The following is a 27,937-nucleotide window of genomic DNA, read 5'->3' as shown; positions in this document are numbered from 1 at the left end:
GGCTATGACTGCTGAACAGGCGCTCTGAGCGGTTGGGGGTGGGGGGGGTTGGTGCCTTGCTCAAGAGCACCTTGGCAGTGCCCAGGAGGTGACCTGGCATCTCTCCAGCTACCAGTCCACACTCCGTACTTTGGTCCGCATGGGGACTTTAATCTAGGCCTCGAATATTTAGGCCTGTTAGAAATCTTTCCCATTCATTTCCTATGGGAGTCATTTTTGACCGTAAACAAAAAAAGTGTGACCAAGTTAAATAAATCACTCAAAACTCAAAGAAAGTAGTCATAATGAATTGTATGTGTTCAGTCAGAATCAGAATCAGCGTTAATTGCCAGGTATGAGGACACAGACGAGGAATTTTTCTTTGCATCGTATTGCTCACAATGTGCTTACTCATATAAAAACAAAGAATATATACACACTATGAACAGAAAGAATATAGACAGGTTGAGACAATAGTGCAATGAAGAGTGCAAAGTATGCAGGAGTAAATTATAATTATGACAGTTATTTTATTTAGGGACCATAGTGCAAAGGGTGCTGGAATAAATAGTATTATGTTATTATATACTGTAAGTATTATAGTACATCTTTATATTGTATCTTTTGTGAAATATATCATAAGGTCTTGAGGCAATCTGATGAAAATGCCATATTTATGGTACAGGAAATGTGTAAATTGGTCATTTTTTAACAAAACAGTGTTGGAAGGTTAACTTGAATTGTAATGCAAGTCCAGCTCAATTAACATGCATAAACAATGCAATATGGTTTATTTTTGTTGTGTTTTTAAATCACTTGATTTACAATGATACAGTATTGCGCTAAGCAAGATTGGCATAGGCCTATATCAAATCCTGACACAGTAAAATATTAATATGCTGAATCATCTACTTTAGGTAACGCCTAGGCTAAACCAGAAGTCTGAGAAGTAGCCCAGGGTGGAACTGGAAGCCGTCCCGTTGTAAAACAGGTTAACTTTAAAGTTAAGATGCAGTTATCCTAACAGACAGATGGCTGATTCTCAGCCCCAGGACCAACACCAGACCAGACCGACCCATATTCGCCGCGCTGTGTATTCTGGGAACACACAGTAGTTTCAAGATGGCGGCGAGCAGGAGGCTGGCCAAGGTAAATCTCCCGATCCCGTAATTTTCATATAATTTGTAATGTGTAAAGACGTATTGGCGGCTGGCGTACTCATTCGTTCTTCGCCTGAATTTATACATGTTAATGTTGTTCGAAGACACAGTTGGTGTCTGTTTTTAGCTGTAAACTAAATAAAAACGAGAGGTCACTACTGGCCAACTAGCCAACGGTTAGCCGACCAAATGTTAATGTTAAGTTAGGCAGCAAAGCACCGGCAAACTACTAGGCCAGAGAGTCGAGAGAGGACAACTACGGAACATACTTTTCGTTTATTAGCCAACTATAGCTTTCGTGCAGCTATGGTTTGTTAGACGGGGGGAGTTTAGATGTTGCGACATAATGAGACCGTGATCGAGGAAGGCGCTAATCAGCTAGCTAACGTGCTAGCCTCATATCTTAGCTGCGTTTCAGCTAGCTAACGTTAGCTAAACAGTTAGCCGGGTTAGGGAGATCGGCACAAGGAAATGAACTCAGTTTCGTTTCACAGCTAGCTAACATTTTTATTGCTGTTACGTGAAACCATTCGACAGTGAATGTCAAAACAAGACAACAGGTCGGTGAGACCTTACAGTGTGAACCTGCAGACGCACAACAATATTACGCTTTTACAGCTAACGTTAGTTGACACAACAGAACAAGGACGGCCCAAAAAACAAAGGTTGGAGTAATTAGCATTTCCTTAATTAACGCTAAGTGTTTTACGGAGCAAATTGGGCCAATTGTTTAGCCCGTTACCTTGTAATTAAAATAACGATAATCGAATAAGCTGAGACTCCACATGATATGCCAGACTCTGCTCAGCAGATGACAGTCCAGTACCTTTTTTTTGTTTTATGGGAATTAACACGAACAGTATATCAGAAGGTTGGGAAACATAGTGTAGAATTCCCCCCTCCTTGCTTCTTCCCACCATACTTAAAGATACAGGGGAGAGCCCTGAGCAATCAGACCCACCACCAGTGTCTTTATGAGATAGGGAGGATTAGTAGACTACAAATTATTCCCTGGCTGGTCACAGGCTTCTCAGCACACTGAAAGTATGATACAATATTATAGCACTGAAAGTTAATAAATTATATATATATATATATATATATATATATATTTTTGAATCACCGAGCTCTAAAACATGACATTTTATGAGCTTGATGATGTATGTATGTTCTGTGTATATATAAACACATATATTTTATAGATTTAACTAACTACCACAGTTAGTTCCACCAAGTGTAGGGTATTGATTAGATTCTGGGTATCTATTTAAATGCGTATTGAATGTGCAAACGTCCAAAATGTCCAAACTGCATTTCGTTGCCTTGTACCTGTACCTGTGTAATGCCAATAAAGTTGAATCTAATCTAATGTAGCTCGAATCTGTGGACACATGTGACATGTAACAGAAAAGGCACCCTTTTTATGCAGATTTAGGCTGTCATAAACAGCCATTTGTAAATGTACACCGCTTCTACTGTTGACATGGTGCAGAGTGTAGACAGACACAAGCATAATACAATCATCTCATCTCCATTCCCCATTGTGCATGCACCTTACCAACCGGTGGAAGTCACTTGTGCTGCAAAATCTTAAAGCGACTTCTTACCGGCAATCAAAATTCTTGCAAGGCAAGCTGGAGCCAGCACTTTTAGTAATTGGACCAGGGGTGGTGGGCTAGAACTTTACAGCCATCTCTTAAAGGTTTTTTTTTTCAACCATGCATTTGTATCCAATAGACTGATGTGAACAAAAAATCTCTGAAATTGGTCCAGTGTTGAGCGTGAAAGCAGTGACCGGCCCTTGCAAACATGGCTGCATTGTAACCTAATGGGGCTATTGTGCACCCTCGTTTTTTGTCCACTAAAAGTAATTGTTTTTGCTCAGATTGTAACTGAAAGTGTCTGACAACATGGTCGATCTCAGGAGGTGACCCCCTGTCAGACAGCGGTGTGTAGAGTGGAACGCAAGCTAAAAGATTTTCAGTGCCATGGCTCAATATTTAAATGATTTTGAGAATTTGGATGAGGTCATTATAATTCGATGGCCACCGGTATTCATTTGAGCCAAAGTAGACTGACGAAGAGAGTGGAGGAGGGGGAAGCAGCTTCTGGAAGCCTGCGGCTCTCGGGGACATTGTTTGTGTTCCTGTGGGTGCTGTGCCCCCTTGCCCAAAGTGGAACAATGTCAATGTCAGGAGTGGGACCTGTTGCTGCCCGGTATCTGTGGTCTGGATGTGTTCAGTGATATACCTCGGACACTTCTCAACGCTGTGTCACCACGTCTGAGGATTCCCCCTATATCCAAATGGGTTCTAAGACATGAGCATATACAAGCCATTGTCTTTGTGAAAATCATTTATCATAACAGGAAACCATGGAGGTATTATAGCCTGGATGAAACACTTTGCAGCCACTGCCACCCCTTTGGCTCTGACTCTGGCTCAAATGAATATGGGCAACCATTGAATTATAATGACCTCATCCACATTGTCAAAATTAAATTACCCTTTAAGTTGCATTGTAGAGTGCTATCTCTTTTTTGCCACAAAGCAAACACTATACACGTGTGTTAACACGCACATAACCGGGAAGGTACGGCAAGGGAAATTAAAAAAACACTAAAGCATTTCTTTAATAATGCCCCGGTTCTACACTTGAACTGGTTCCAATTCCAAACTGGTTCTCTGTACTCAACCCCTTGTAAACTTGGACATTGTGTAACTTCTGTCATAAACAACGTTTGCTTTCTCTTTCAGGAACTTGAAGAGATTCGCAGGTCTGGAATGAAAAACTTCAGAAACATTCAAGTTGAGGAATCAAACCTATTGTCATGGCAAGGGCTCATTGTTCCTGTAAGTAGCCACTCCTTGATTGACTGCTCTGCTATTTGTTGGCTCACAGCTTCCTTTACCGACACCCTTTCTTGAATTACAGGATAACCCTCCTTATGACAAAGGTGCGTTCAGAATCGAAATAATTTTCCCCACCGAGTACCCTTTCAAGCCTCCCAAGATCACATTCAAGACAAAGATCTATCACCCCAACATTGATGAGAAGGGCCAGGTGTGCTTGCCTGTGATCAGCGCAGAGAACTGGAAGCCTGCCACCAAAACTGACCAAGGTGGGTGTGTGAGTGTTACGGGGGGGTGGGGGCTCTGTAGGTGAGCTGATGCTACATAATCACCTTTTGTCTTAAATCTAACAGTATTACACATCCATGTTTCTGCACATAACACATAACCGTTTCAGTTTCATTACTTCACTTTATGGAGTAGCCTGTATAGAAACGGAAAGTTAACATTAATTACCTCACATACAGTAGACCTACATTGAGTGTGACAGGAACCATACAGCACCAAGATTAAAGTCATTACTCTAAAATAATAATAGCCTCTAAAATTGTACAATTATTATTCAGCTTTTTTATTGGCCAAATCGAATCATTCTCTCACAGCCCAACCGCAAGTGTTCTGTGGAGCGTTCAATGCCACGGGATTCAGGAACCTTTAAAAATGAGCCGCTCTATTGCGATAGTGTAGTGGACATATTACCTGGTTCCCACCTGATAGATGGGGTGTTTCTGTCAGCAGCAGGAGGTAAATGTACATATATATTGTGTGGAGGCTAATGGTAGATGGACAGCCCACACAGATCATCATATTTAAAGGGTTATGCCAGTGATTTTACATGTATAAGCCAAATTACTACTATCTGCTTACACCTTACGCTAGTGTCATTTCCCAAAGCTATACATTGGCTTTTTTAATTGTTTACATTTTCATAAATATTTAGGTCATCACCCACCCTGAAATCCAGTGCATTGCCCATCAAAAAACAAGTCAAACAACTATGAATTATTATGATTTTGCTTGTAAAACAATCTTTTATCCTAGGGCTAGTTTTTATGCCAAATATCTATTCCTTCCTGTGTAGTTCAGTGCAGGATAGATGTTCTCTGCTCCATGAAGCACACCACCTTTCTGACCCAAACATTCTAGCCAGAAGGAATGGACACCTTTGACTTTACTGTGAACCTGCAAGAGAGCGCTGAAATAATAATGGTTGGTCACACATGTTGGTTCATCCGCCTCCTCGCTCGGACTCAGTGGCTCCTACTTGTCCCAATCAGAGCTGCAGAAACACTGGATTGCGTTACAACTACACCACCAGATGTGTTCGGTTGGTTCCAGATGCTCTCGGCCTACTTGATCTGATGATGCATTGTGCAGTGTCTCCTCTGCTTGGTTCAGCAACTATTTCCTCCTCAGTATTGACCTCATGCATTTCAGAATTGAAAGCTGATTTATTCCAAAAGCTATTTTTCAGTAAAATGTATATACATTACATATTGTGTTAAAAAGTTGTTTTAATTCATATTCATACTAACAAAGCACAAATCTGCAGGTTTGGCTGATTGTCTGTTGCAATGCAAGTAATGTTAATAACCTAAATTGATAACAATAACCTGCATCATCGTACCGGTAAGTTAAGCATGGCAGTTCTTATCAAGCTAATACACAACACACAGTAAGCTAGCCGTAGCTGTAGCTAACTCTGTGCCATATAGAGGCCTTTTCCTTGATGTGAGAGCTGCGGTGGATGTGGTGGTGTCCTGTCATGAATGGGGACATGTTTTTCCAGCTCTAAGACATTTGTAGTAGTCGGTGTGAACCAATCAGGAACAAGCCTTTTCCCTTGAGGTTGAATAGCTGGCAGTAGTGACCGAAAGTTGAAAGACAAAACAGGAAATGGAACAAACCTGTTGCATAGGGTCAACACTGGCTCAAATTGATGCAACAGTTTTTCTGTGGTGTGTATTCACCCACTGACATTTTCTAGTGTGCAGAGTTACTTCATTGACAACTACTTTTTGTTTACCAACTAGTATGCTGGTCTTCAGCCCAGATCATCCAATGAGAGCTCACATCAAAGTTCCACTTAGAGGAACGATGCCTTATGTGCTGTCATGTAGCTAAAACGGTCTGCCACTCTAAAGTCAACAGCAGCAATTGTCATGGTTTTTACAGAATTTGTGTCTGGTAATAATTTGCGTTCCCTGTTGGGTTAACCAATAGAGATTCACAGGTCATCGCCATCGTTGCAGTGCAGACGTATGTTTCCTTCTGATGCATTGGCTATGTTGAGTAATCGTCAAGTCTAATCCTGTCACTGGGCTGAAATGAACTGAAGTCAATGTGGTCCTGGAGGGTTGGAAAGAATGTAAAATACAACAAACACAATTTGCATTAATTGGTAGATGGTTGCCAGCAGTGTTGTAAGCACATAGGACTAACTGGGCTTACTGCTATGATCCCTTGATTAACTCCACCTGTTGTAAGTGTAATTGCTCTGTCATGTTGTGAAACTACAGCATTGTTCATATTTAACGTCATTTCCTCGCCTGTTTGTGTCTTGCAGTAATTCAGTCCCTCATTGCGCTGGTGAACGACCCCCAGCCGGAGCATCCCCTTAGGGCAGACCTAGCAGAAGAATACTCAAAGGACCGTAAAAAATTCTTGAAGAACGCTGAAGAGTTTACAAAGAAACACGGTGAAAAGCGGCCAATGGACTGATCACCCGACAAACGTGTAGCCCTCTCTCTGTCTCTCTCTCTCCCCCTCTCCTCCTATCTCACCTGCCCCACCAAAAACCAATCTCCCTCTCGCCCCCCTGCTCTCCCCCCCCCACACACACACACCCCCCCGCTCACTCACCTCCCCTCCTTCTCCCCACACCGGTCCTCAGCCCAGCTGAAGCCAGGCAGCAGCATCCTCAGCCTCCCCCCCCCATCCAGGACTCTCTGTGGATCAGACAGCTTCCTCCACCTCCTCTTACTACTGCTCCTCCTCGGCCATAAATCTCCAGACCATTTCTAACTTTCTACTTTTTTCTTAATGTGAAAATGGAAAAAAATGCTAAGGGAGCATGATGTTCAAATGAAGTTAGATGGAAATACAGCATAATGTGTTACATTTTTCTTTATGCGTTCCCTCTATATAAACAACTCTTTTGTTAAATAGATCACACTTAAACATGATTTTTTTTCCCTGAAGTATATTGTTTTTTTCCGAGCAGTAAATCCGGTTAATTACTCCTTTTTTCTCTTTTGCCCAATCATCACTAATCTCACGCAAAAACAAATGTGACAGAAAGGATGGAAGCTGTAGGGAGGACCTGGAGGTGTGTGCCGAATGCAACGTTCCCCTTACTCAACTCCACTGCTTCTAGAGTTGCACTGTACTCTCTGAGACGACCCCTCCCACATCTCCTCCCCCAGTTTGCAACCCACTGAGCAGAAACAAACAACAGGTCAAACATAAAATTGAATTGGTATTGCTGAAAATGCTAGAGAAACAATAACACTCCAAACATGCAGTCCTAATTAGCAGGCCCTCTAAAGCCGATCCCACATTTGATGGGTTTCTGTTGACCTCTCAGGCTAAACCAGTGCTCAGCATGATATAACTATAAATAGCTATTGGGATTTTCTTTTCCTTTAATAGCAATTTGCTTTCTCCACTTAAAATTGTTTGAGTTGCACTTGATACATGAAATTGGTAACGTGGGAATAACCTGTTTGGTTAATTTGAATCTTCCAGGCATGTCTCCTCTCCCACTATTAGGCGCCCCAATATAACCACCCATCACATTAGAACCGAGCCTTTACCACACTGAGACATATTCCAGGGGTAGTGGACTGTCAGCTGCTGAAAGGGACCTAACCTGGGGGGGAGCTGGAAAGAGGATGCAATCAGCTGGAATGAAGCTCAGCTCCTGGAGGTGGTCCTAGAAACAAGCACCATGAAGGCAGTTGGGAGAGGGCTGGCTGTCTGGGGATGTGTCAGGACACGGAAAGGGACTGCAGTGGCCAAAAACCACCATGTAACAGCTGTTTGATCTGGTCCCAATATTGTTTCATAATAAAGATGGCTAACCATTTGGCCTCACTGTCTGCCTGGTAGTGAAGTGGATGTTGCTCATATTTGTCTTTGGACGACTACACAGAGGAGCAACGTGGTTTGATTCACAATATGGTAAAAACAGGTTGAAGCGATATCACCTGTGGAATTTTTAATAAGCATCGTGCATGTAGTCGCTCTATAGTTTGAAAAACATCTCAACTCACGGCCCAATAGGCTCTTAACATCAGTCTTCTGCAGTGAAAGATAGTTGATAGCCAGTTAGTAAACCTTGATTTCCTTTTTTGTTGGTAAACTTATAGTTTTAGACATATTTTCCATGTTGAATCCCATTTATTACAAAGTATTTCCCTTCAGAGTATGCTTTTAATACGTTTTTAATACAATTTAGGACATAAAAATGAAACATGGAGCAAACAAACGTCTTCTCTCCAGTATTTTGAATTTGCACTGCAGTAACTATTTTAAACACTAGCTGTCAGTATTACTTATGAATTATTCAGCTTTAAAGTCAATCATACCAAAGACAGCCTCCTTAAAGCGGAATGAAAAATATGAATGAATTTTAGAAACTGACCAGAATTTCACTGTATGGGGACAAATTCTAGAAAACGTGTGAGACATTTTCATCAGTGCTATTACATAACCAGCAGTTAGTCTCAATATCCTGTTTGTATCTTTTAAGGAAGGATTTTGCAGGGTAAAACCTGCGTACTACTCTCACTTTATCAGTAATAAGGTATTTGAAAGGACCACACTTATTATTTTTGGGCATGTTTTAGCCTTTATTTTTGACAGGACAGCTGAAGACATGAAGGGAGAAAGAGAGAGAGAGGGTCGGAGTTGAACCCTGGCCCCCTGTGTTGAGGAGTAAACCTCTATCTATGGTCGCCCGCTCTACCAGCTGAGCTATCTGGGCGCCCCAACCCTGATTTTCAAGATTAACATGCTGCGTTCAGAATCCAGACAGAAACATCAGACATCATTTTGACATAATTTATTAGCTCCGCTGATCAGTTGGGATCTTTGTAACAATTCAAATAGCAATGTATCAAAAAAGCTCCAACAGAAACTTAATCAAAATATAGGATTTAAAACACCCAGATACCAGCTGTAAATATGACAAACTCACTTAGAGACACACATTTGGTGATCAGATGCTACACAGACCTGAGATTACCGGAGAATCCTCCCTTCAAAACACGACAACTACATGACTTCATTGAGTTGTGCAGAAATAGTCTTCTTTTACCCCTCCCTCCACTGTTTTGAACTGGGCAGTTTTTCTGACAGAAGACTACATGACCCACAGACCGCTGTGTGGTCTTTGGATTAACCCTCCTGTTGTCTCCGGGTCAAATGTGACCCCTTTCCACAAAGTTTCTAAATCAGAAATTTGGAATTTTTTTCAAACAAATTTTCCAAAAAAGTAACGTGGATGGTTCCAAACAATGCTCCTCAAAAGTTAAATAAATAATCAGTTCTCTACTTTCATTGAATGTGTGTTTCTGGTCAATTTCATAGCATTTGGAAAAAAAACAATAGGTAAAAGAACTTTTTTTTAAAGTGTAAAAAAATAGAGAAAAATCTCCTTAAAAGTAACTAAAATGTGAACAGATGTCAAATAAAGTGACAAAATGTGAAAAGTTGTAAAAACAAATTTCACAAAAATGTCCCAAAAAAAAGACAAATATTAAAAAGAAAAATTAAAAAAAACTTTACAAATTTGAGGTAAACCCATAAAAATTCCAAAAGGCTCATAAAAAGTCGACAAACGTTGAAAAAGTGACAAAATCATTGGGGGAAAGACACAAAAGGGTCAAAAAAAGACGACCATGACCTCAAGAAAAAGGTTTTTCATTTTAAATTTGGACTCAGAAAAACAAACATTTCCAGGTCGGCGGGAAGACAACACGAGGGTTAAAGCACATTAATTGAGGAGAATATGTAACAGTGAGCACAAAACTGAAATAATGAAGGTATTAAGAATAGAGTCTGAACCTCAAGATCAGAAAACAACTCATTTTAAATCATAATTAAGTGTACGTGTAAAACGTGTCTTCTTTCTGTAGTTTCAGTAATAACATTAAACCCAATAACCATAAAACATTTTAAGTTAAAGCTGACATCTAAGAAGATGATGACATCACTACAGGGCAGTCAAGACAATCAGACAGAAACCCAAGCAGCAGTTTACCCAGACCACCTGAGACCACGTTCACACGTAAATGGAATGACGTCGTGCACAGCTGGCAGTTTTCAGAAAAATGTATATCTGCCGTCAGAGCTCGCCAAACCTGTAGGTGGCAGTGTAACGGGAAGCTCAAGCCCACGTTAGCCAATCAGAATCACTTCCTCTCTCTTATCTTCCTCACGTCCTCGGCTGCCTAGACCTCCGGTTGTCTCAGTTTCCGTGGAGACCCAGGTTTCAAAGATCCCCCCTGGCCGGAGGTGTTAGGAAGACTCGTTTTCAGAGGAGAGTTCTCCGTTTGCGTGTCAACGAAGCGAAATGTACGTGGAAACAGGGTCTAAGATATCTGGACGTCAAACTGAAGTTCAGTTTCTTTGACTTGATACTAATAATCCTTCATTGTACAAGAATGATGATGGACAAAACTACAGTATAAAAAAACATATGATATGTGCAATTACTGGCATGTTGGTAGCAGCACCTGGTATGGCTCACATACAGAACAAACATGTTTCACTATTCACTATTCCACATACTTTCAGGAGAACATTACATTCCAGTTTGTAGATTACTGTCGTTTTTATGTAGTGCTTCTGTGCTCCGCAGCAAATGTTGATGATTTATTAGATAGCATTAAAAAACGACAGCTTTCATACGGTTTTACCAGCGTGGCAGTGCACATCTTTCTGTGCTTGTACAAACTGTCTTTTAAAGGAACACGCCGACCTTTTGGGACTTTAGCTTATTCCCCGTGTCCCCCAGAGTTAGTCCATACATACCCTTGTCCCCTCCGTGTGACTATCACAACAAATCACAACATGTAAATAGGAACATATTGTAGTAGCAGTAGCTAGTTGGAACCAGTTACCTCCAGGATCTCTGCTAGGCTAAGCTAATGCTGGGGGGGGGTCAGACAGAGTTACAGCAGCACGGAGATGAGAAGGGTATGCATGGACTTGTCTAACTCTGGGAGACACGGTGAATAAGCTAAACGCCCAATAAGTCGGCGTGTTCCTTTAACAATAAAAAGATTAGATGGGCTTAGGCCTGCACGATTCGGGGAAAAACATGAATCACGATTCTTTAGCTTAGAGTTGATATCACGATTGTCGGCCACGATTTTTTTCTCACAAAGTGTAATGCTTATTGCACACATGAACCCCGACAAAACAAAACAAATTTCTAGTACCAAACAGATTTGTTTTGGCACCTTTAGCACATTACTCATCCCCACAAGCCTGAAACACAGAGGCTTCAATGAAGAGAAGGGAGAGCATTAAAACCTATTTTATACAGTCTGTTTAAAACTCACAGAACACAGTAGTAGTTTGGGATGCAATTGGCTCGTAAAATTAAATGAGAATCAAAGTCATAAAAAAGAAATAAAAAAAGTTATTTAAAAATTAAAGTGTGAACAGGGTGACTCAAGATCATGATTTTCTGATTAATCGTGCAGGCCTTGGTGAGCTGTTGTTGGAGCCGCGTCTGGACTAAAAGGGAGAGACAGGTCCATTCTCACCCATTAGTTGCCACTGTGTTACATTGTTTTGTTTGTGTGTTAAAATGTCCCCTTCTATCACATACTATGAATTAAGGCAGATTTAGAGTCATTTGTGGTGTTACAGATGTCAATGGGACTCACTCACTTTGGTCGTCTACAGTATACACACATGTAGGGCTGGGCGATATGGAGAAAATCTTATCATCACTCAGATTTCGCGGTGATATTGTAGGGTCGACTATTGGTGCTTTCACAAAGTATTGACTTTAGATAAATAATCCCCAATAATGTGGATACAATGTTTAAGTGGGGAAAGGCAAATATTAGAATATCTAGAACAGTTTGGCCACTTTTCTGTCTTTAAAACTAGAAAAACAACACTTGGGTCATATTACGATATCCAAAATCTAAGATGATATATTGGTTCATATCACGATAAGGATATAATATTGATACATTGCCCAGCCCTACAAACGTGTTTCCACTGGTAGACAGCAGCACTCAGATGTCTTTGAAGGCACAGAGCTGCACTCTCTCCTGGCTGTAGAGGGCCTGCAGCGACGGGTCTCTGAGCACGCTCAGCTCGTGCTGTCGGTCAGCTGACTGGGAGAAGTCGTCGGGGCCCTCTCCGCAGCCCCCTTCCTGGGGGTGGCTGGGGTAACCCGGGTGGACCATGAGCTCGGCTGTGACCACAGGCGGATGAGAGCCTGATGCAGTGCTGAAGGTGGTTCCTGAAGAAGGCCCTGCCGCCAAGGCGTGACTCAGCGCCCTCTGCAGGTTGGGGACTGACATGTTTTGGCCCATGGTGGTCAGTCCCAGGTACACATCTGGCCACCTGTGGACATGGGAAAGGTATTAGTGTTTGTCAGCCATAGACTAGAATCAATCTGTTAACTCCCTACAGCAGCAGACTGACAGCCACTGGCATATATGAACATGTTTAGAACCTGGTCACACTGATCTAATGGAACTGAGTCAATGCTCTGACACTTTTTTGACTTATGTTCAATCCAAATATCTGTTTAATACAAATATTATCTATCCACCCACCCACCCATTCATCCATCCAGAACCTCTTTGTACCCACAGCTGTGACATAAAGTTTTTTTTTTATAGATCATTTTATTGGCATTTTGTCGACAGGACAGCTTAGACATGAAGGGGGGGAGAGAGGGTGAAGACATGCAGCAAAGGGCCGTGGTCGGCATTGAACCTGCAACTGCTGCGGCGAGGACTGAGTGTTCGCACCTAGTTTTAACAGTCCACGGTTTACTCCACACACACAACACACACACACACACACACACACACACACACACACACACACACACACACACACACACACACACACACACACACACACACCACACCCCTGATTCCGTAGCGTGTGAAGACAGGGATGGAGTCCAGCGCGTCCTTCTCCACCTCTGTGTAGAATGTGTGGAGGTGTTCGGGCACAGCTGGACAGCTGTGTAAACCCGGCTCCACTGGAACTCGAGTGTATGTGATCTTGAGATCTGACAGGACCTGTGCAAACACCTCACGCACCACTGCAACACACAGCACAACAACATCAAGACCCCCGGCCCCGCTGGGTCATCTCCTGGACTTAATGTAGTCATCAAGGTGGCCAACAGTTACAACGAGTCACTATGAGGGAAACAATGAGTCAACAGAAAGTAATTGGGAAGTTTTCTGATGACCCAATTAATAGTCATTTATCAAGTGAAGTAAACATGTTCTTGTTCAAGCTAATCAATTGTTGGGATTTATGTGACTGTAAACTCAACACCAATTTTAGATTTGAACACGGAGAAAGCGAAATGTTTCTCTAAAGACTCCAAAGGCTTTTTCTAACAATCTGCCAGGAGCTGTCAAATGAAAAATCCTAATTTGTTCAGTTAACTTGAGCTGCTCAAAGCTGAACTAAATAGTTCTCAAGGAACGTGTTAGAAAAAAGCCTTTAGAGAAACATTTAGCTATTATAAATTTAATATATATAGCTAGTTATAGTACTGTACATTCACTTCCAGCTGTATATTGTCACTGTCAGGTGAAACACAGGAAATGAACTCATTTGAAAACATTATATTGAGCCATTTACCATTGACAAAGTCAGATAAAACCAACTCGTTCAAATATTTATAAAAACCCACAGGCAGACGTAAAGGGTGACAATAGCATTGATTTTGGAAATAAAAATGTCAAAATATGGCAATATAGGGTTTCTGCCTGACAGCGCTGATATGCTTTCTGTTTACGTTCACTGGACTTAAATGTTGGAGACGTCCTCTATGAGAATTGTATGCCTCAAGCTGCTGTGTGCCATGTACTTAGCCTGTGAAAAATTCAATAAAAAAGATGAATTCTAAAGCTAAACGTCAGCCGTGGCGTTCTGGCATTCTTTGATTTGTTACTCAGACATGTGCAACTTGTTGAGTCATGTAGTGGATCAGAAGCAGTTACAGTTAGCATGTGTTTGTCCCACTGTGCTTTACCTGGCAGGACGTGGACATGTTGGTGTCCATCCATGTGGTGGGGCAGGTGCCCCGTCAGTTCCCTGAACAGCCTGACTTGGGCCCGCAACTCCAGCTCCACCTGGGAAGGAAGAACAAACTTGGAAGTTACCGTAAGAAGGGCTTATCATTTACAGTTTTTCATCCAAATTAAGTGATATCAAGCGAAAAATGCCTCATGGAAACAGTCAAATTCGACGGAGCTATCGACTCAAAGGAAATACGTTCGGCCTCATCGGATTTTTATCTTGGTCGATATACGGCTTATGTGATAAACACTGATGGAAAAGAGACAGATGGATGGAAGTGGACAGGCGAGGAGACAAAAGACTTTAATTTATCCGGAACTCGTGAAAGAAATGGCCGACAAAGGTTAGGACAAGTCGTGGGACGTCCTGCGGAGTCAATGGAAGACACTCTGAACAAACAGAGAAACTATTAAAGTATCTTCTTAGATGAAACAGAGGTTGACAAAGTTTGCTTTTGGGGACATCATTTCAAATTGGGAATTATTTGAAATTGGAAAAAGGAATTGAATTGCAATATATCACAGAATATTGAATTATGTTTTGTATTGTATTGTGACATAAGTATTGGGATGATATCGTATCGGGAGGCCTCTGGTGATTCCCCCCCCCCGGTTAGAATAGGTCTATAGATGTAGATCCGGTGTGTTGCCCAGCATGACGAGCTGATCCCAAGCTGTGTACCTGTTCCATGCTGAGCTGACCTCTCTCCAGCGCCTGGCGGAAGCCCATCTTCCCATGAAAGACGCCTCGCTGGTTTACCAGCGTGGAGTCCCGCTGCAGGCTCGGACACACTGGAACGCCCTCCGACAGGTTGGCGTGGAGGCCCATGGGGATGCTGTGTCTGGCAAGGAAAGAGAAACTTCTGTCATATCATGTTCAGAGGAATTTGTGGAGAGGTTTTAGCCAGCCCCAAAGGAAAATCACCCGCACCAAAATGATAAGAATTGAGAAGAAAAATAGCAATTCAAATCCTCTCTGAATGTGTTTGAGTGCAATTTACCAAACAACTGTTAAACAAGCAGATCATAAACTTGAATATGAGCGCTGATCTCAGTTTCTTCTTCAGAGTCAGGCTGTACGGGACTCTACAAGTCTGGTAAATAAAGGTTTTATTCATTCAACCATAATTTATCAAACTGTCTGAAATAACAGGTAAATGCAAAGATTTCTGTCAAATAAGGTAACACAGACTAATTGCCTTGACATGCTTACTGGCCTGTGTAGGGGCATTTCGGCATTAAACATCTAAAAAGGACTATACCTATGTTCCGTTTTTTTTATTCCAAATGTTTCCAACAATGTTCAAAGCGAGATAAATCTGTAAGTTTATTCCATGGCATGGCACATGTCATTTAGTTGCCTGTGAGTGGTGTTATATAACCTTTTTATTACATTACATGTCATTGTCATATAGCCAAAATTGCTATATATGTCAGAGGTCGCACACCTCTGGTGCAACTAGGGGTTAAGTGTCTTGCTCAGGGACACAGTGGCAATGTATCACTGATGTATTGCAGTGGGATTCAAACCCGGGTCTCCCACATCAAAGGGTCTCCCACACTTTGACCCGCAGTTGCTGACTTCCATCCAAACACGGGAAACGCCGGGAGACCCCGGGTTATATGTCAGAGAGTAATGGTAAATGACACAATGTCACAGATTTATACTCAGTAACAGCAAAACCTTGCAACACAATGATACAATAGAAAACCAATTTATTGATATATGTATATATTAAAGATATTTTTTTCTTTACTCAGAACAGCTGAAGAGAGACAGGAAATGGATGGGAGAGAGGGGGGGGGGGGGGATGACATGCAGCAAAGGGCCTCAAGTCAGAATCGGGATGAACGTGACAAACGCCTCTCAAAATCTGACAAAAGTCTGTCAAACTGACCTTTGTCGATCTGAAATGAAGACAGATTCAACAGCTGCATGGCCTATTCCTCGTTTAAAAATGTTTTCAAAAACACGTTTCGGTGAACTATTTTAGTAAAATATGAGATCGTATTCCGAACGAGCCGTAACAGAGTCCCAGCAAACACTTGGTATCTTTTGTGTATTTGAAAATGTGTTGCTATTAACCAACCTTGTTATCATTGTGTTGTTGGATGGCATTTCTGAAACTTGAGTGTGTACCGCATTGTATGTGGCACATGGTTGTTATCAATGTGTGTTCTGTGTGTGTGTGTGTGTGTGTGTGTGTGTGTAGCTTCTGGTTATTTATACCCGGACTTTGTGCCTGTTGTGTGTGCATTTACAAACACAAGGCTGACCAGTGAGCCAGCTGATGCAGATGTGACAGAATATTTCCCAAATTTCCTAGATCCGCACTCTGGCCCATAGTGCTTTATTTAAATTAGGGGCTCAAACTAAGTTAATTTCTGTCTGAAAAAATGCCATTTTATAGTCAGCATGTTGGGCATATGTGGCTTGTGAAAAATAGCTCTAATATTTACTTTGGTGACTAGGGGGCAGCCAGGTCTACAAACCAGCCTTTGCTCCTTTGATTTAGGCTGCTAATAACATGTCACATCTACTGTTGATGTCTTAGAGGGCTTTTATTAGCACTAGCCTACCTTTTAGCCAGATCCGCTGCCTCTTTGGCAGCAGAGGCATTGACCAGCAGTGACACGTTAGAAATGCCTCCAGCCTGGAAGCTTTCGACAATCCCCTGGTTTCTCCTGGGACAGTAGCCGAAGTCATCTCCCGTCACCACCAGCATCATTCTGGGCTGTGGCATTATTACTGATGTCTGTGGAGGACACACAGGGGACAGGTTAACAATCATCATGAGGGCGGCTCCGGCTCCAGACACTGAACCCCAAACAGCTCCCGATGGTTAGGCCAGTGCCATCCATGGTAGCTCGCTGCCATCAATGCACATGTTGCAGAAAATTCGCCAGAATGCAGGAAATGAAGTATTTGATTATCCAAATATCAATTTTGCTCAAAAGTGGGGAATCTCAACCCCCCCCCCCCAATGTTGAACCCAAAGTTATGCTCTTGCATCACACGTGTGTGTGTCTGTGTGTGTGAATATTTCGGCGTGGTCTTTAAAATGTTAGCAGACCTCTTTCTGGCGTGTGTATTGACAGGGAGAGCCTCACCTGTCAGCAGAACAAAGGAAATGACACAGAGCTCGCCGTAAAAGCAGTACCTCCGGCTTTATGATGTCATTGACATTTTAAAACGCTTTTTACAACATAAAAGTGACTTAAAAAATTCTAACACCCAGCAGGGTGTTTTGTCTTAGCCTCCCCTTTCCAACGCAACATTCAAATTACTAGACAAAAAATGATATCCTGAGAAAGGTGGATTTTGAGGGGTCCATAGACCTCCATTCATTCTGCATGTGCATGTGAGCGCCCTCTAGTGGAACCAGGGTTTCCTAAGAGTGGAAGTTCTCCCCTTATTATTATGATTCTCTGGTCAAACCATTGTGGATGAAGTGTTGGGGGGATGCAGTGACAGATCCTATCTTACGGAAGCTGAGAAACGCCATGGCTCCTTTTGTTAAATACACCGTTATATCGTGATAACGACTTATTCATTTGTTATCTCAACATAACAAAGCTCGTTTTATCGAGATACTGAAATAATGAAGTCGTTATCTCGAGAAAACAAACTTTGTTATATCGAGATAACTAATTAATAAGTCTTTATCACGAGATTAAAAAAAAAATCCATGGCAGTTCTCGGCTTCCAGACTAAAGAAAAAAGTCTTTGTTTGGTACAGATCCTCGCAAAAATCACACTATCATCATTTTAAAAAATGCATGTTAATATTTTTCCATTAAAATGAGATAACAATACAAAAAATTATCATTCCCTCTGATATCGTGACTCATTTTGCTATATTTGTCAGAATAAACACAGTCACATAGCTTCCTCATATCCTAAACTGTGTGGAACAAAATTAAAAAAGAGACAAATATATGTTTATAGTATGAGAATAATGTGCAAACATGCTCAGAATCCACCAAGCAGCATCTTAGCAACCACCTACAGACCAGTTCACAGTTGTAAACATAGTGTACACAAGGATTTCCTGATGTGTGTGAATGACATCACACAGGAAGTTAACACAGGTCCAGGATGTTGCCTAGCAATGGAATTCCACTGAAAAGGTCTATAGAAAATACAGCCTACGATATAGCAATGACTCAGTAGTCAGTTTTAAGAAATAAGCAACCACTTGGCAATTTATTAGCAATCATTTTGAGCTTGATTTTAACTAATTTAACTAATTTTTACTTAATCATTTCATTCCATCACTGTGCAATATTATTTATTGAGTGTTAACACTTACCTATGCTTATTCAAGCTGATTTATATATGTATACTTGACAGTCACTACACTTTATATCTTTGACTTTATATTTTTGATATTTTATACTGTTATATTCTTATAGTTTTTTGTGTCAACACTGCAAAGGGATTGCTTTAATCTCGTTGCACAAGTACCGTGTACTTGTGTATAATGACAATAAAGGCATTCTATCTATTCTATCTTCTATCTAATGCAAATATATTGTATTCAAACATATCAGGTTATTCTATTATTTTCGAGGACAAGATTTTGCAGTGGTCTAAATGTAATCCAGCATCCAAGTCTATGTTGGAAACACATACAAATGTACAGTGTAGATTAGTACTCAGATACAGTACATCCTAGGCCATACAAATACATGACAGTGTTACAGTGTTGACTCACAGTCTTAACAACACTATTATATTTACAGTTAACCCTTTACAAAATAATTGAAGATGGAGATTAGGGTTATAGAGTCACATCACAGCTCTTCAACCAGATATATCCCAGTCCAAGTGGTGTAACGTGACGTAACGTAACGTTGTAGGAAAGAAATCCCAGGAGCAGTGACATCAAATGTAACAACACTGCAATAGCCTAGCCTACTACCTCTGAACGAGAAAATGCTTTTTAAATTATTTTTTGTTGAGACTCTTTAATGAAACTATGTCGATTTTGAAGCTGTCGTTTGCATGGGGGACAAATACACCTCTCAAAAAGCAGTTACCACGGGGTAGAAACATCTGCCCTGTCAGTTAAAACTAGCTGTTAGTATCTTTATTCGCCGTCTAAATTTCCTGTCTGCTTTTCAGTGTCACCGTGGGGCGACCCACTGTAACACCATAGACACGTTAGCCCCGTGGTTCCGACTAATGTTAAAAGAACACTATCAATTTTACGAATAATATATCTCAATCTTACCCATTGTGTTTCAGACGGCTGTCCATATGGTCTGAAGCCACACAAGCCCGGTGAAAATGAACTGAACTTCCGACTAGAAGACAACCCTATGAGCATTGGTGTAGTCCGGAGTTGACTTTACCGCCCTCTGCTGGAGGAAACATGGCCTTCTGGTCTCTGTCACTCCCCGATGTTAGTCGAGTGCAGATTTGAGTCGCGCATGCGTCACTTAGCGACAAGCAGAGTATGCTAACCAACTCTCTATGATGCTGATGAGAGATTTCTGTAATGTCAATACAGAATAAAAATGGACCTAACGCTACTTAACGAAGTTAGTTCACTGCTGGCTACAAGTCAGCATCAAACACAACAAAGGCTGTCAGTTGAAAGGCGTTTTGAGCTAACGTTAGCAACCAAACATAGATAGCCATAGATAGCTAAAACGTTTTTGAAATTACTGCTAGCTTAGCTAATAGCTAGCAATTAAACACGACAAAGGCTGTCACTGGAATGGCGTTTTGAGCTAACGTTACCAATCAAACAATCATAGATAGCTAAAACGTTTTTTTTAAATGATTCCCATCTTCTGTCATTGTTTATAATGAGAAACGTTTTTTTATTTCATGGATTTCACAAATTTCCGTATGACAGTTATGCTGTAAACCGTTTACAACTGAGTATGCGCAACTCACATCTGCACTCGACTCACATCGGGTAGTGACAGTCGGCAAGAAAACTTCAAAATAAGACTTCCGCAGTTCTTTAAACTGTATTTAAAATGAACATAACTACAAAACAGTTTTTGTTGAATCATATGTTTTATATATTTGACTATATTTTATAACATAGGCTACATCTCTTTCCCTCTCGTCCCTATATAGTATTCTGATTTATTTTGCCGTTGGTATATCACATATTATTCACATATTTTAAGTGTTTTGAAAAGATCTTTTATTCCAAATGCCATTATCCTCAACCAAATCAAGTGGCAATCAAGCTGAGCTACTTTAATGAATTTAAGCATATTGTATACTTTACTTACTATATTTGAGATGCTGTCTGTATGTCTTGTAGGTCTGGTGAGCCGAAGAAAATTTTCCACTCTGGTGGAAAATATAAAAATGTATTCTATTCTATATTATTCGCTCATGTGCCATCTAACAGTACCTACATAGCTATTGTGTAATGCGTGTTAACATTTTCAAAATAAAACCTACCACTTTGCAATAGACCTACTGTGACAAAAAGCTGTCAGTACGAAAAGATCGTGATCCTGTTAGAAAAGTCAAAGCGGATTAGGTTTGATTACGTTTTACTGTCGAAAAATTGGTTGTTTCCAGGATTTCGTGGGACAAAGTGCAACGTTAGACAACGTTTACCTGAACCCTAATACACTCTGCGGGGTTTTAAATATACAAAAACAATGTCAGACAGCATTCAGATTTCATCATCACCATCCATCTCATCGTCGTCCAGTGTCTATCTCATCATTTCTTAAAGTCGTCCACACTTTCTCCCCGCGAGAAGAGGGTTTTCTGAACATAGCTTCCCTTCAAACTCAATGAATGCGGAGCTCAGTGACGTCACTGTACACAGTGTATGTACTGTACACGTGCACAGGTGTGGCTTCTCTCTCTCTCTCTCTCTCTCTCTCTCTCTCTCTCAGGTGTTTATGACGCTTGAAAAGATTATAGGTTCCAGGACCTGGAGCAGGAACTCACAGCTGACAAAAGGTCGTATCAAGTGACATCCTGGCGTTAATGAACAGCACTTGAAGGTTACAGTTTTTTTCTTACTTTTATTTTACAGGACTTCACATTTGAGAACTTTTAAGACCATTTTCAATGACATTTAAGACCCATATCAGAACATCAAAAAGTCCAGTAACATCATCTGAAACAGCTACCATACCAGTCCTATGCTTCTAATTCATTTGAAGTATAGGACTGGTATATAGATTGGCTGCAAAATAAGTTGCATTCAAGGGTGTAACTTTGGGTTCAACATTTGGGGGGGGGGGTTGAGATCTCCACTTCTTTTTTTTGTCATCATTTTTTGAGATCTCCACTTCTTATGGAAATTTCGAGCATCAAACACTTCATAGCCTGCATTTTGGTGAATTTTTCTGCAATTTGCCTATTTTCTGCATGAAGTTATGGTGCAAATGTCTTAATTTATATTTTTTTAAAAATTATAGGTTATAATTTCAATTTTATAGAAAATCAAAAACACGCTGCGGGAGCATTAGAGGTAGCTTTACATTGACGTAGAAAAATTAAGATAGTTTTAAAATTATTTGCGACAATAGCCGAGCGAAATTAAGACTTGAAGACCTTAAATTAAGATGAAGAAATGTTACTTTTTAAGGACCCTGTTTAAAAGAAAAAAACAGCTGCCCTTTAGAGAAATATTTGAATTAACAGATTATTTAACTATTTATTGCAATAACAAAAACAGATCATTCCCACTTGAGCAGATTGTGTACATCGGTCTGTATACACCGTTCATTTTGACACGCATGCAGCCCTTCTACAAACAGGTTAACAATGCTGGGCCCACGTTTCAAATGATGGGAGTTGGTGGTGCATGCGCCCAAATATCTGCAATTATTAAAAAAAAGAAACTTCAACGTTTGCTTTGTCCAGTATGCTCTTCTGTGTTTCTGCTGTAAAGTACTCTAACATCTAGACAAATACTGTAAATAAGGTGCATCATTATTATAAGCCCTGTGGTCTAGCTCTAACTGTTGTTATTATCACTAAGACATGTTGACAATGCAGTTTCATCATTTTATATAAAATATCAGTCTGCACTGGTTGCAAATCACGTGATGGGTTTTCAGACAACTGGAGTCACCAAGTCCTTGTGTCTTTCGGTTTTTAAGAGGACATTTACCTTTTAAAGCCCAACCATTAACTAGAGGCAGGTCATAGAAGACACTGAACAAAGTGATTAGTCTTTGGATATATCACCAGTCTTCTTTATGGCAAAATCTAGGAAAATAAATGCAGGTTGGAAAATAACCACAATCAATTCATTTTTAAATTGACAGTCCTGCCAGTGGATGCCAGCAGCAGGCTGGGCTCAGCTTCTAGTTGTGGTCCTTCATCCACTGCTCGATCCACTGAACTATCTGCTCCAGGTTGCGCTCCAGGTCCTCGGGGGTGTTGCTGGGCAACTGGTGGACGATCTCCTCGCTGTAGGCCTCCATGGCCTCCTCGTAGATGGTCTGGAAGATCTCACACTGCACGTTGTCCTGCAGCTTCTTCCCTGCGTAGCCCCTGGCAGTCACACGGAGGACAACACAGAGACAAAGTCAAACTACTGTGCGTACAACTAAACTTATCATAGGGGTTAGACAATAAGGTTGGCGGGGTAGGCACTAGGCAGGGGTGTCTCAAGCAGTCAAGGGCCAGCGTGCCTGTACAGACCAGGGGTTAGGGCCGCTCGATTATGAAGAAAAAATAATCATGATTCAAAATTGCTGATAGAGTTTTAGAAAGACGTCCAATTAATGAATTTAAAAAAAACGAACAGTGAAACCGTTAAATCACCAGTGCAAAATACTTTCACTGTGAAATTTCCCTTAATGCTTTTCCCATTTGAACTTTTTCCCCCCATTTAGAACCTACCTGTGATCATTGTACGGTGGCCCTAAAGTGCCATTCACAACAGCAAATAGAAAAACGCAACAGCAAATAGGAAAACACAACAGAAGATATGAAAACACTTCAACAAATTATCAAGCACAACGACATTAACTTCCTGTTAAAAGACAGACAGTCCGTCTGTCCAATCAGGAGGGTCCGTCCTCTGTTAGCTAGGCCCTACTTTTTCTGGTAGAAGTTGATGCCGTTGTGTTTTATTTGCCGTTGTGATTTGCAGTTCAGGCCCACCGGATCATTGGAAGCCAAAATTATAATCATGATTATGTTTTGATTAATTGCACAGCCCTACTAGGGATTAACAGAAAGACTGTCAAAATTTGGGTCAAAACATCTGGGTAGCCCCCTGGTGGCTGGCTGCAGTACAGGTCATAAGCCCGCCCCCTCCATGTTAGTGGCTAGGACGTGGGCTAAACCAATCAGAGTACACGTCACATACACTGGCACTCCTACCATTAGCCACTTCTTGATCTTAGCACATGTCAAAGGTTTGACTTGTTCAGAAGGGGAAAGCTAAAACCTGAAATCCCGCTGGCACCAGTTGGATGCTCCTCAGTCGGACCGGAGCCGACACTGTTTGAGGTTTAGTACACACCACACACACACACACACGAGAAATGAAGTGGAAGTTACCTGCTCTCTAGCCGTGTGTACAGTTGGGTGTTGTCTGTGCGGAGGACAAAGACGATGTGGAACCAGCGTTCAGGGAACAGGTCACAGCCGTGATAGTCAACGATTGCACCACCTTCTACCATCTTTTCATCCAGCTCATCCACCACCTGCAGCATCACAATAAGTCCCAACATTTAGGTTTGACATCTTCCATGCTAATTCAATCTGTAGCAAGAATTTAAGTCCCGTTAGTTCAGTCAGCATTTTCAGATTCAACAGCGCAGAGGGAGTAAGCTGCCTGCCCCCATTAAGAGGATCACTGAGCCTATAACTTGTCTGATCTTCATCTAGTCTCAGAATTTACATGAAAATGGTTGATCGTATACCCATTTTCAAAACATTCAAACTGTTACTGTGTCATTTCTGTTTCAAAAGGCAGCAATAACCAACATTACAATTTAAAGTGTTCATGTAATTTTGTGCAGTGGCAGTGAAAATAATCATCACAATTGTGAAACTGATTATTTTCCAGACTATAAATCGTACCAACAAAATCTATAATTGTTGCATTCCTAGTTATGAAACTAGTTGATACTGATGTCTCTGTATCATACGGCAACACAGCCTGCCAGGTGGCTCTAGTTAAAAGGTGCCATTTGTTGCATTATGAGACGATATATTTTTGGTGCATATTAAGGACTAAAGTTAAGGATATCTTGACCTTTGCAGCTTAAAGACTTCATGTCTCTTATTAGTCCCTCAAAGTAATAGAAATGCTCAACTTAAGTAGAGTCCACCTTTATTTAGGCAGTTGACAACTTAAAAAGGACTCATTACCACCTCAAACGTTTATCTGTAGTCCAACCTATTCATGTTAAGATTCTGACCCGAGCTTTAATATGTCATCATGGGCGGTTAATGTTGCTGTTGAACCAGATAAGAAAGAAGACTAGGAAGCCAAGCAGGGTAAGTAGTAGGGCTGCACGATTATGGCCAAAATGATAATCGCGATTATTTTGATCAAAATTTTGATCGCGATTATTCTCACGATTATTTGTTGATTTTAACCAAAACAAATTTTATTGTCACATAGGCTATTTATAACTGCGAGAGGGAGTGTGATGGACGCTACTCACAGAGAGACGGCTGACTCATTATGAACGGGTCCAGCACGGGTCGAACGGCGGATACACACGTCGTGTGTATTAAACGTCTGTTCGTTCACTGCGCTGCATTTTTATGAACTATGATATTCTGGCCATGGGTCACATCTCTGGTCCAGGTCCAGGAGCTCCGTCTCACACCGTTACTCTACCAACTGAAGTTAGTTGCATTCAATAACTTCTTCTGTGTTCTTCACCGTAGCGGCCGCGATAACAGAGTTACCATGGGAACACTGGTACAAATACAGGTTTGCGCCCTCATACTTAACAATATACAGCTGTGTTAATGAAAAATTAAAACTGTAGACAAATATCAGAATAGTGGACCGGCGGCCGCTGTGTGGCCGGGTGCGGAGAGTAAGAGGAGAGAGAGTAGGACGAGAGAGCGTAAAAGATCCCACACAGGCACGGCTTTACCGACTAAATGGGTCATTCAACGCAAAATTAAACCATATCCATATAAACAGCATTGCAGCGGATGCAGGACATTAGCGCCGGTGCGTCCTAGAAGAGCTAACAGCTAACAGACGCTACTAGCACAGACTAGCACTGGTCACTGCTGTTGTCTGAAAAACAACAAATGGGACAAAGTGTTGCGTTAAATGGTAAACTGGTAAACCTTGAGACCGACGCCACTGCCACTATCTTGAGTCTAACCGACTGCTATCTGTTGAGTTTTCCTTACGCTACTCTGTCCTCTGGGACTGTCTCCATCTAGAAACTTAGCTGCACAGGGTGCAGGAACTACTCTGACTGGCTCATGAGCAGACGGCTTTATGGAGCGGGAGATGGGCTTTGCAAAAAAACCCGGAGCGTTCTATGAAATGATGCTATATAAAAAATAATCGCTCGATCACACAAATTTGATCGTGGGAAGTCCAAATCGTGATCGCGATTAAAATTTGATTATTGTGCAGCCCTAGTAAGTAGTTAGTTGTGTCCGTAGCGCAGTACAGATCAGATCCTAACCAGGTTCACAGCTTGCATGGGGAATTTAACTCACTCTGTCCTCATCCAAAATTGGGCACTGGTACTCTTCATCATAGCCATCATAAAGTTGTCCTGGGGAGAGAACAATCAGAATCATCACAACAGTCTCAGGGTGTCTCTGAGTCAAAGTCTAAAAACCAGGGCCAGCTACAGCAACACAGAGACAATGACCAATCAGGGTTTTGATTTGGGATTCAACAGAAAGATGTTCAATCCTGTAGTTTCAAATGGTGGTGAACGTTGGGGTAGGGCTTTTACCTTCCTGGGCCAGGTCTCCTATGTTGACATAGGTGAGCCCTGTCCTCTGGGCCAGCTCCTTTCCCAAAGTGGTCTTTCCAACACCGGGGGTACCTGGACGAGAGCAGGATTAACATTAATTCTAGAATGTATACATTCAGTCTTGCTCTCTTTGATATGCAGGGGCTGTGCTAGAAAGGGGGGGGGGGGGCAATGGGCCATTCATTAAGCAAGAATGCCGCTGCTAGTTTTCCACTTATGATTGGAATTCATAGTCAATAAAAATAAGCCAGAATTTATGAATTACTTTTTTCCCCCATTAATTAAGATCAGAGGCGTGTCAGTTGATGCATACTTACTAGGGATGGGGGGGAATAAATTGATAAATCATAGTATCTCGATATTTTCAGTGGCAATACTGTATCAATACACAGGCGCCAAGTATGGATCTTTTATTATATATGTGTGTTGGTCAGTTTGTCCCATTTTGCAGCAATAAAAAGTACTGTTAAAAAAAAGGTTTCTTTTTAGATGAAACAGATGTTGACTAAGTTTCCTTTTGGGGACGTCATTTGAAATTGAGAAAAATTAGAAGTTGGAAAAAAGGTAATAAATTGCAGTATATGGCAGAGTATTGCAATCTGTTTAAAATCGCAATAATATCGTATCGTGGCGTAAGTATCGTGATGATATCGTATCGGGAGGAGTCTGGTGATCCCCCCCCCCCCAATAATTACAGCCCGTTTCGTGTATGGATCCATCCATGTTATTTTTGGGCAATTCGGTTGAAAGAAACCCAATTATTGTGATCCAGATCTTTGAAAACGGGTCAATTTTGACCCGAGGACCACACAGAACCTCTGGTGAATGAGAACCAATGACTCCTGAGAGAAGATGCTCAACTACCAGCCTGACATTACAGTTCATGTATGGGTAGACATGAGGTGATGCCCCAAATATCCCGAATATTATATCACTAAAAAACAAATATCATCCAAGATATACGACACTCCTCCAGCCTCGGGTATCTGCCTCAAAGACGTAGATATCAGAATCATGTCACCTGTTAACAGGACGTTCGGACGCTTCCTCATCTTCATAGCTTGCTAGCGGCCAACACGTGTCTTGACAACGGCCACCTAAAGGACAAAATACGCTTTATTATCGCTGCATGCATTCTAGACACACTCTTTAGTCTCTAGAAATGTCCGAAAACCAACCTGAAAAAGAGGACTCGGACAAAATGGAAGACTTGCGGTAGCTAGCTAGCGAGACTTTTGCTATCACGTCGCCACACACTCGCCAGCCTTCGCAGATTTATACAAACACTGCAGTAAACGGAGAGGCTTCACGTCAGTTTTACGTCAATGGACAATCCGTTTGCGGCATTCCGAATCCCCGGAGTTTAAAAAGGTAAACTTCACTGCATCATCATAGCTCCTTCAACCTTAGCAACACCGATGCTACTCCTTCTTTGAGTTATAAATGAGCTCTTATTACGTCCGAAAAAAAGCTTAAAGTGACGGAAACTTCTTCTCACACATGAAATGCTCAACCAAGGTAACGTTAAGTCAGTTTGAGATGTCATTTATTAGCTCAACATCAAAGGAGTTCAGTTAGCTAACCCACTCCATTCTCCATAGACATGTGAATGTGGTCAGTGTGTTATCATCCAGGGACATTGGCAAAGACAAAAATGTGCTTTTAGTAGAAATGTGCCACTTAACGGGGGTGTGTGGGTATTTTTATATATATTTTT

At 41.3% G+C, this 27,937-nt stretch overlaps 3 protein-coding genes across 5 annotated transcripts; 1 reads left to right on the top strand and 2 right to left on the bottom strand.

Moving 5' to 3' along the window:
- Nucleotides 1–875: 875 nt before the first annotated feature.
- On the top strand, nucleotides 876–8,091 carry ube2l3b (ubiquitin-conjugating enzyme E2L 3b). The gene is made up of 4 exons (XM_032515748.1): nucleotides 876–1,128; nucleotides 3,896–3,991; nucleotides 4,074–4,260; nucleotides 6,558–8,091. The coding sequence occupies exons 1-4, from the start codon at nucleotides 1,102–1,104 to the stop codon at nucleotides 6,710–6,712; spliced, it is 465 nt and encodes a 154-aa protein (XP_032371639.1). The 5' UTR covers nucleotides 876–1,101; the 3' UTR covers nucleotides 6,713–8,091.
- On the bottom strand, nucleotides 1,262–20,921 carry ydjc (YdjC chitooligosaccharide deacetylase homolog). 3 transcript variants are annotated; one of them, XR_004331962.1, is made up of 8 exons: nucleotides 19,533–19,779; nucleotides 16,876–17,051; nucleotides 14,978–15,137; nucleotides 14,250–14,349; nucleotides 13,124–13,301; nucleotides 11,382–12,586; nucleotides 1,527–1,529; nucleotides 1,262–1,273 (listed from the first exon to the last, which is right to left on the bottom strand). XR_004331962.1 is itself a non-coding variant. In XM_032515746.1 (6 exons), exons 2-6 carry the CDS (start codon nucleotides 17,037–17,039, stop codon nucleotides 12,253–12,255), a joined length of 936 nt encoding a protein of 311 aa, XP_032371637.1. In that variant the 5' UTR covers nucleotides 17,040–17,051; nucleotides 20,821–20,921; the 3' UTR covers nucleotides 10,292–12,252. The 3 variants fall into 3 exon arrangements, 2 of the variants coding, with proteins under 2 accessions (XP_032371637.1, XP_032371636.1); XM_032515746.1 differs by lacking the exons at nucleotides 1,262–1,273; nucleotides 1,527–1,529; nucleotides 19,533–19,779 and adding an exon at nucleotides 20,821–20,921 and having other exon boundaries at nucleotides 10,292–12,586; XM_032515745.1 differs by lacking the exons at nucleotides 1,262–1,273; nucleotides 1,527–1,529 and having other exon boundaries at nucleotides 10,293–12,586.
- A 600-nt stretch (nucleotides 20,922–21,521) lies between these two features.
- On the bottom strand, nucleotides 21,522–27,555 carry ak6 (adenylate kinase 6). The gene is made up of 6 exons (XM_032515747.1): nucleotides 27,399–27,555; nucleotides 27,242–27,317; nucleotides 26,200–26,292; nucleotides 25,955–26,013; nucleotides 23,810–23,955; nucleotides 21,522–22,792 (listed from the first exon to the last, which is right to left on the bottom strand). Exons 2-6 carry the CDS (start codon nucleotides 27,276–27,278, stop codon nucleotides 22,603–22,605), a joined length of 525 nt encoding a protein of 174 aa, XP_032371638.1. The 5' UTR covers nucleotides 27,279–27,317; nucleotides 27,399–27,555; the 3' UTR covers nucleotides 21,522–22,602.
- Nucleotides 27,556–27,937: the final 382 nt, after the last annotated feature.

This window comes from Etheostoma spectabile, chromosome 5 (assembly GCF_008692095.1).
Source record: "Etheostoma spectabile isolate EspeVRDwgs_2016 chromosome 5, UIUC_Espe_1.0, whole genome shotgun sequence".
Taxonomy (NCBI): Eukaryota; Metazoa; Chordata; class Actinopteri; order Perciformes; family Percidae; genus Etheostoma; species Etheostoma spectabile.
The sequence above is the reverse complement of the archived record's forward strand: the minus strand, read 5'-3'. Positions and strand labels throughout refer to the sequence as shown.

Excerpts from the sequence above, each read along its gene's own strand:
- ube2l3b (XM_032515748.1), top strand. The coding sequence starts at position 1,102 with ATGGCGGCGAGCAGGAGGCTGGCCAAG. Across the intron at positions 1,129-3,895 it reads CGAGCAGGAGGCTGGCCAAG|GAACTTGAAGAGATTCGCAG; the intron begins GTAAATCTCCCG and ends TTTCTCTTTCAG. Across the intron at positions 4,261-6,557 it reads TGCCACCAAAACTGACCAAG|TAATTCAGTCCCTCATTGCG; the intron begins GTGGGTGTGTGA and ends TGTGTCTTGCAG.
- ydjc (XM_032515745.1), bottom strand. The coding sequence starts at position 19,628 with ATGCTCATAGGGTTGTCTTCTAGTCGGAAGTTCAGTTCATTTTCACCG. Across the intron at positions 15,138-16,875 it reads GCAGCGGATCTGGCTAAAAG|ACACAGCATCCCCATGGGCC; the intron begins GTAGGCTAGTGC and ends TTTCCTTGCCAG. Across the intron at positions 13,302-14,249 it reads ACATGTCCACGTCCTGCCAG|TGGTGCGTGAGGTGTTTGCA; the intron begins GTAAAGCACAGT and ends TGTGTGTTGCAG.
- ak6 (XM_032515747.1), bottom strand. The coding sequence starts at position 27,278 with ATGAAGATGAGGAAGCGTCCGAACGTCCTGTTAACAG. Across the intron at positions 26,014-26,199 it reads AGGAGACCTGGCCCAGGAAG|GACAACTTTATGATGGCTAT; the intron begins GTAAAAGCCCTA and ends TTCTCTCCCCAG. Across the intron at positions 23,956-25,954 it reads CAATTTTGGATGAGGACAGA|GTGGTGGATGAGCTGGATGA; the intron begins GTGAGTTAAATT and ends GTGATGCTGCAG.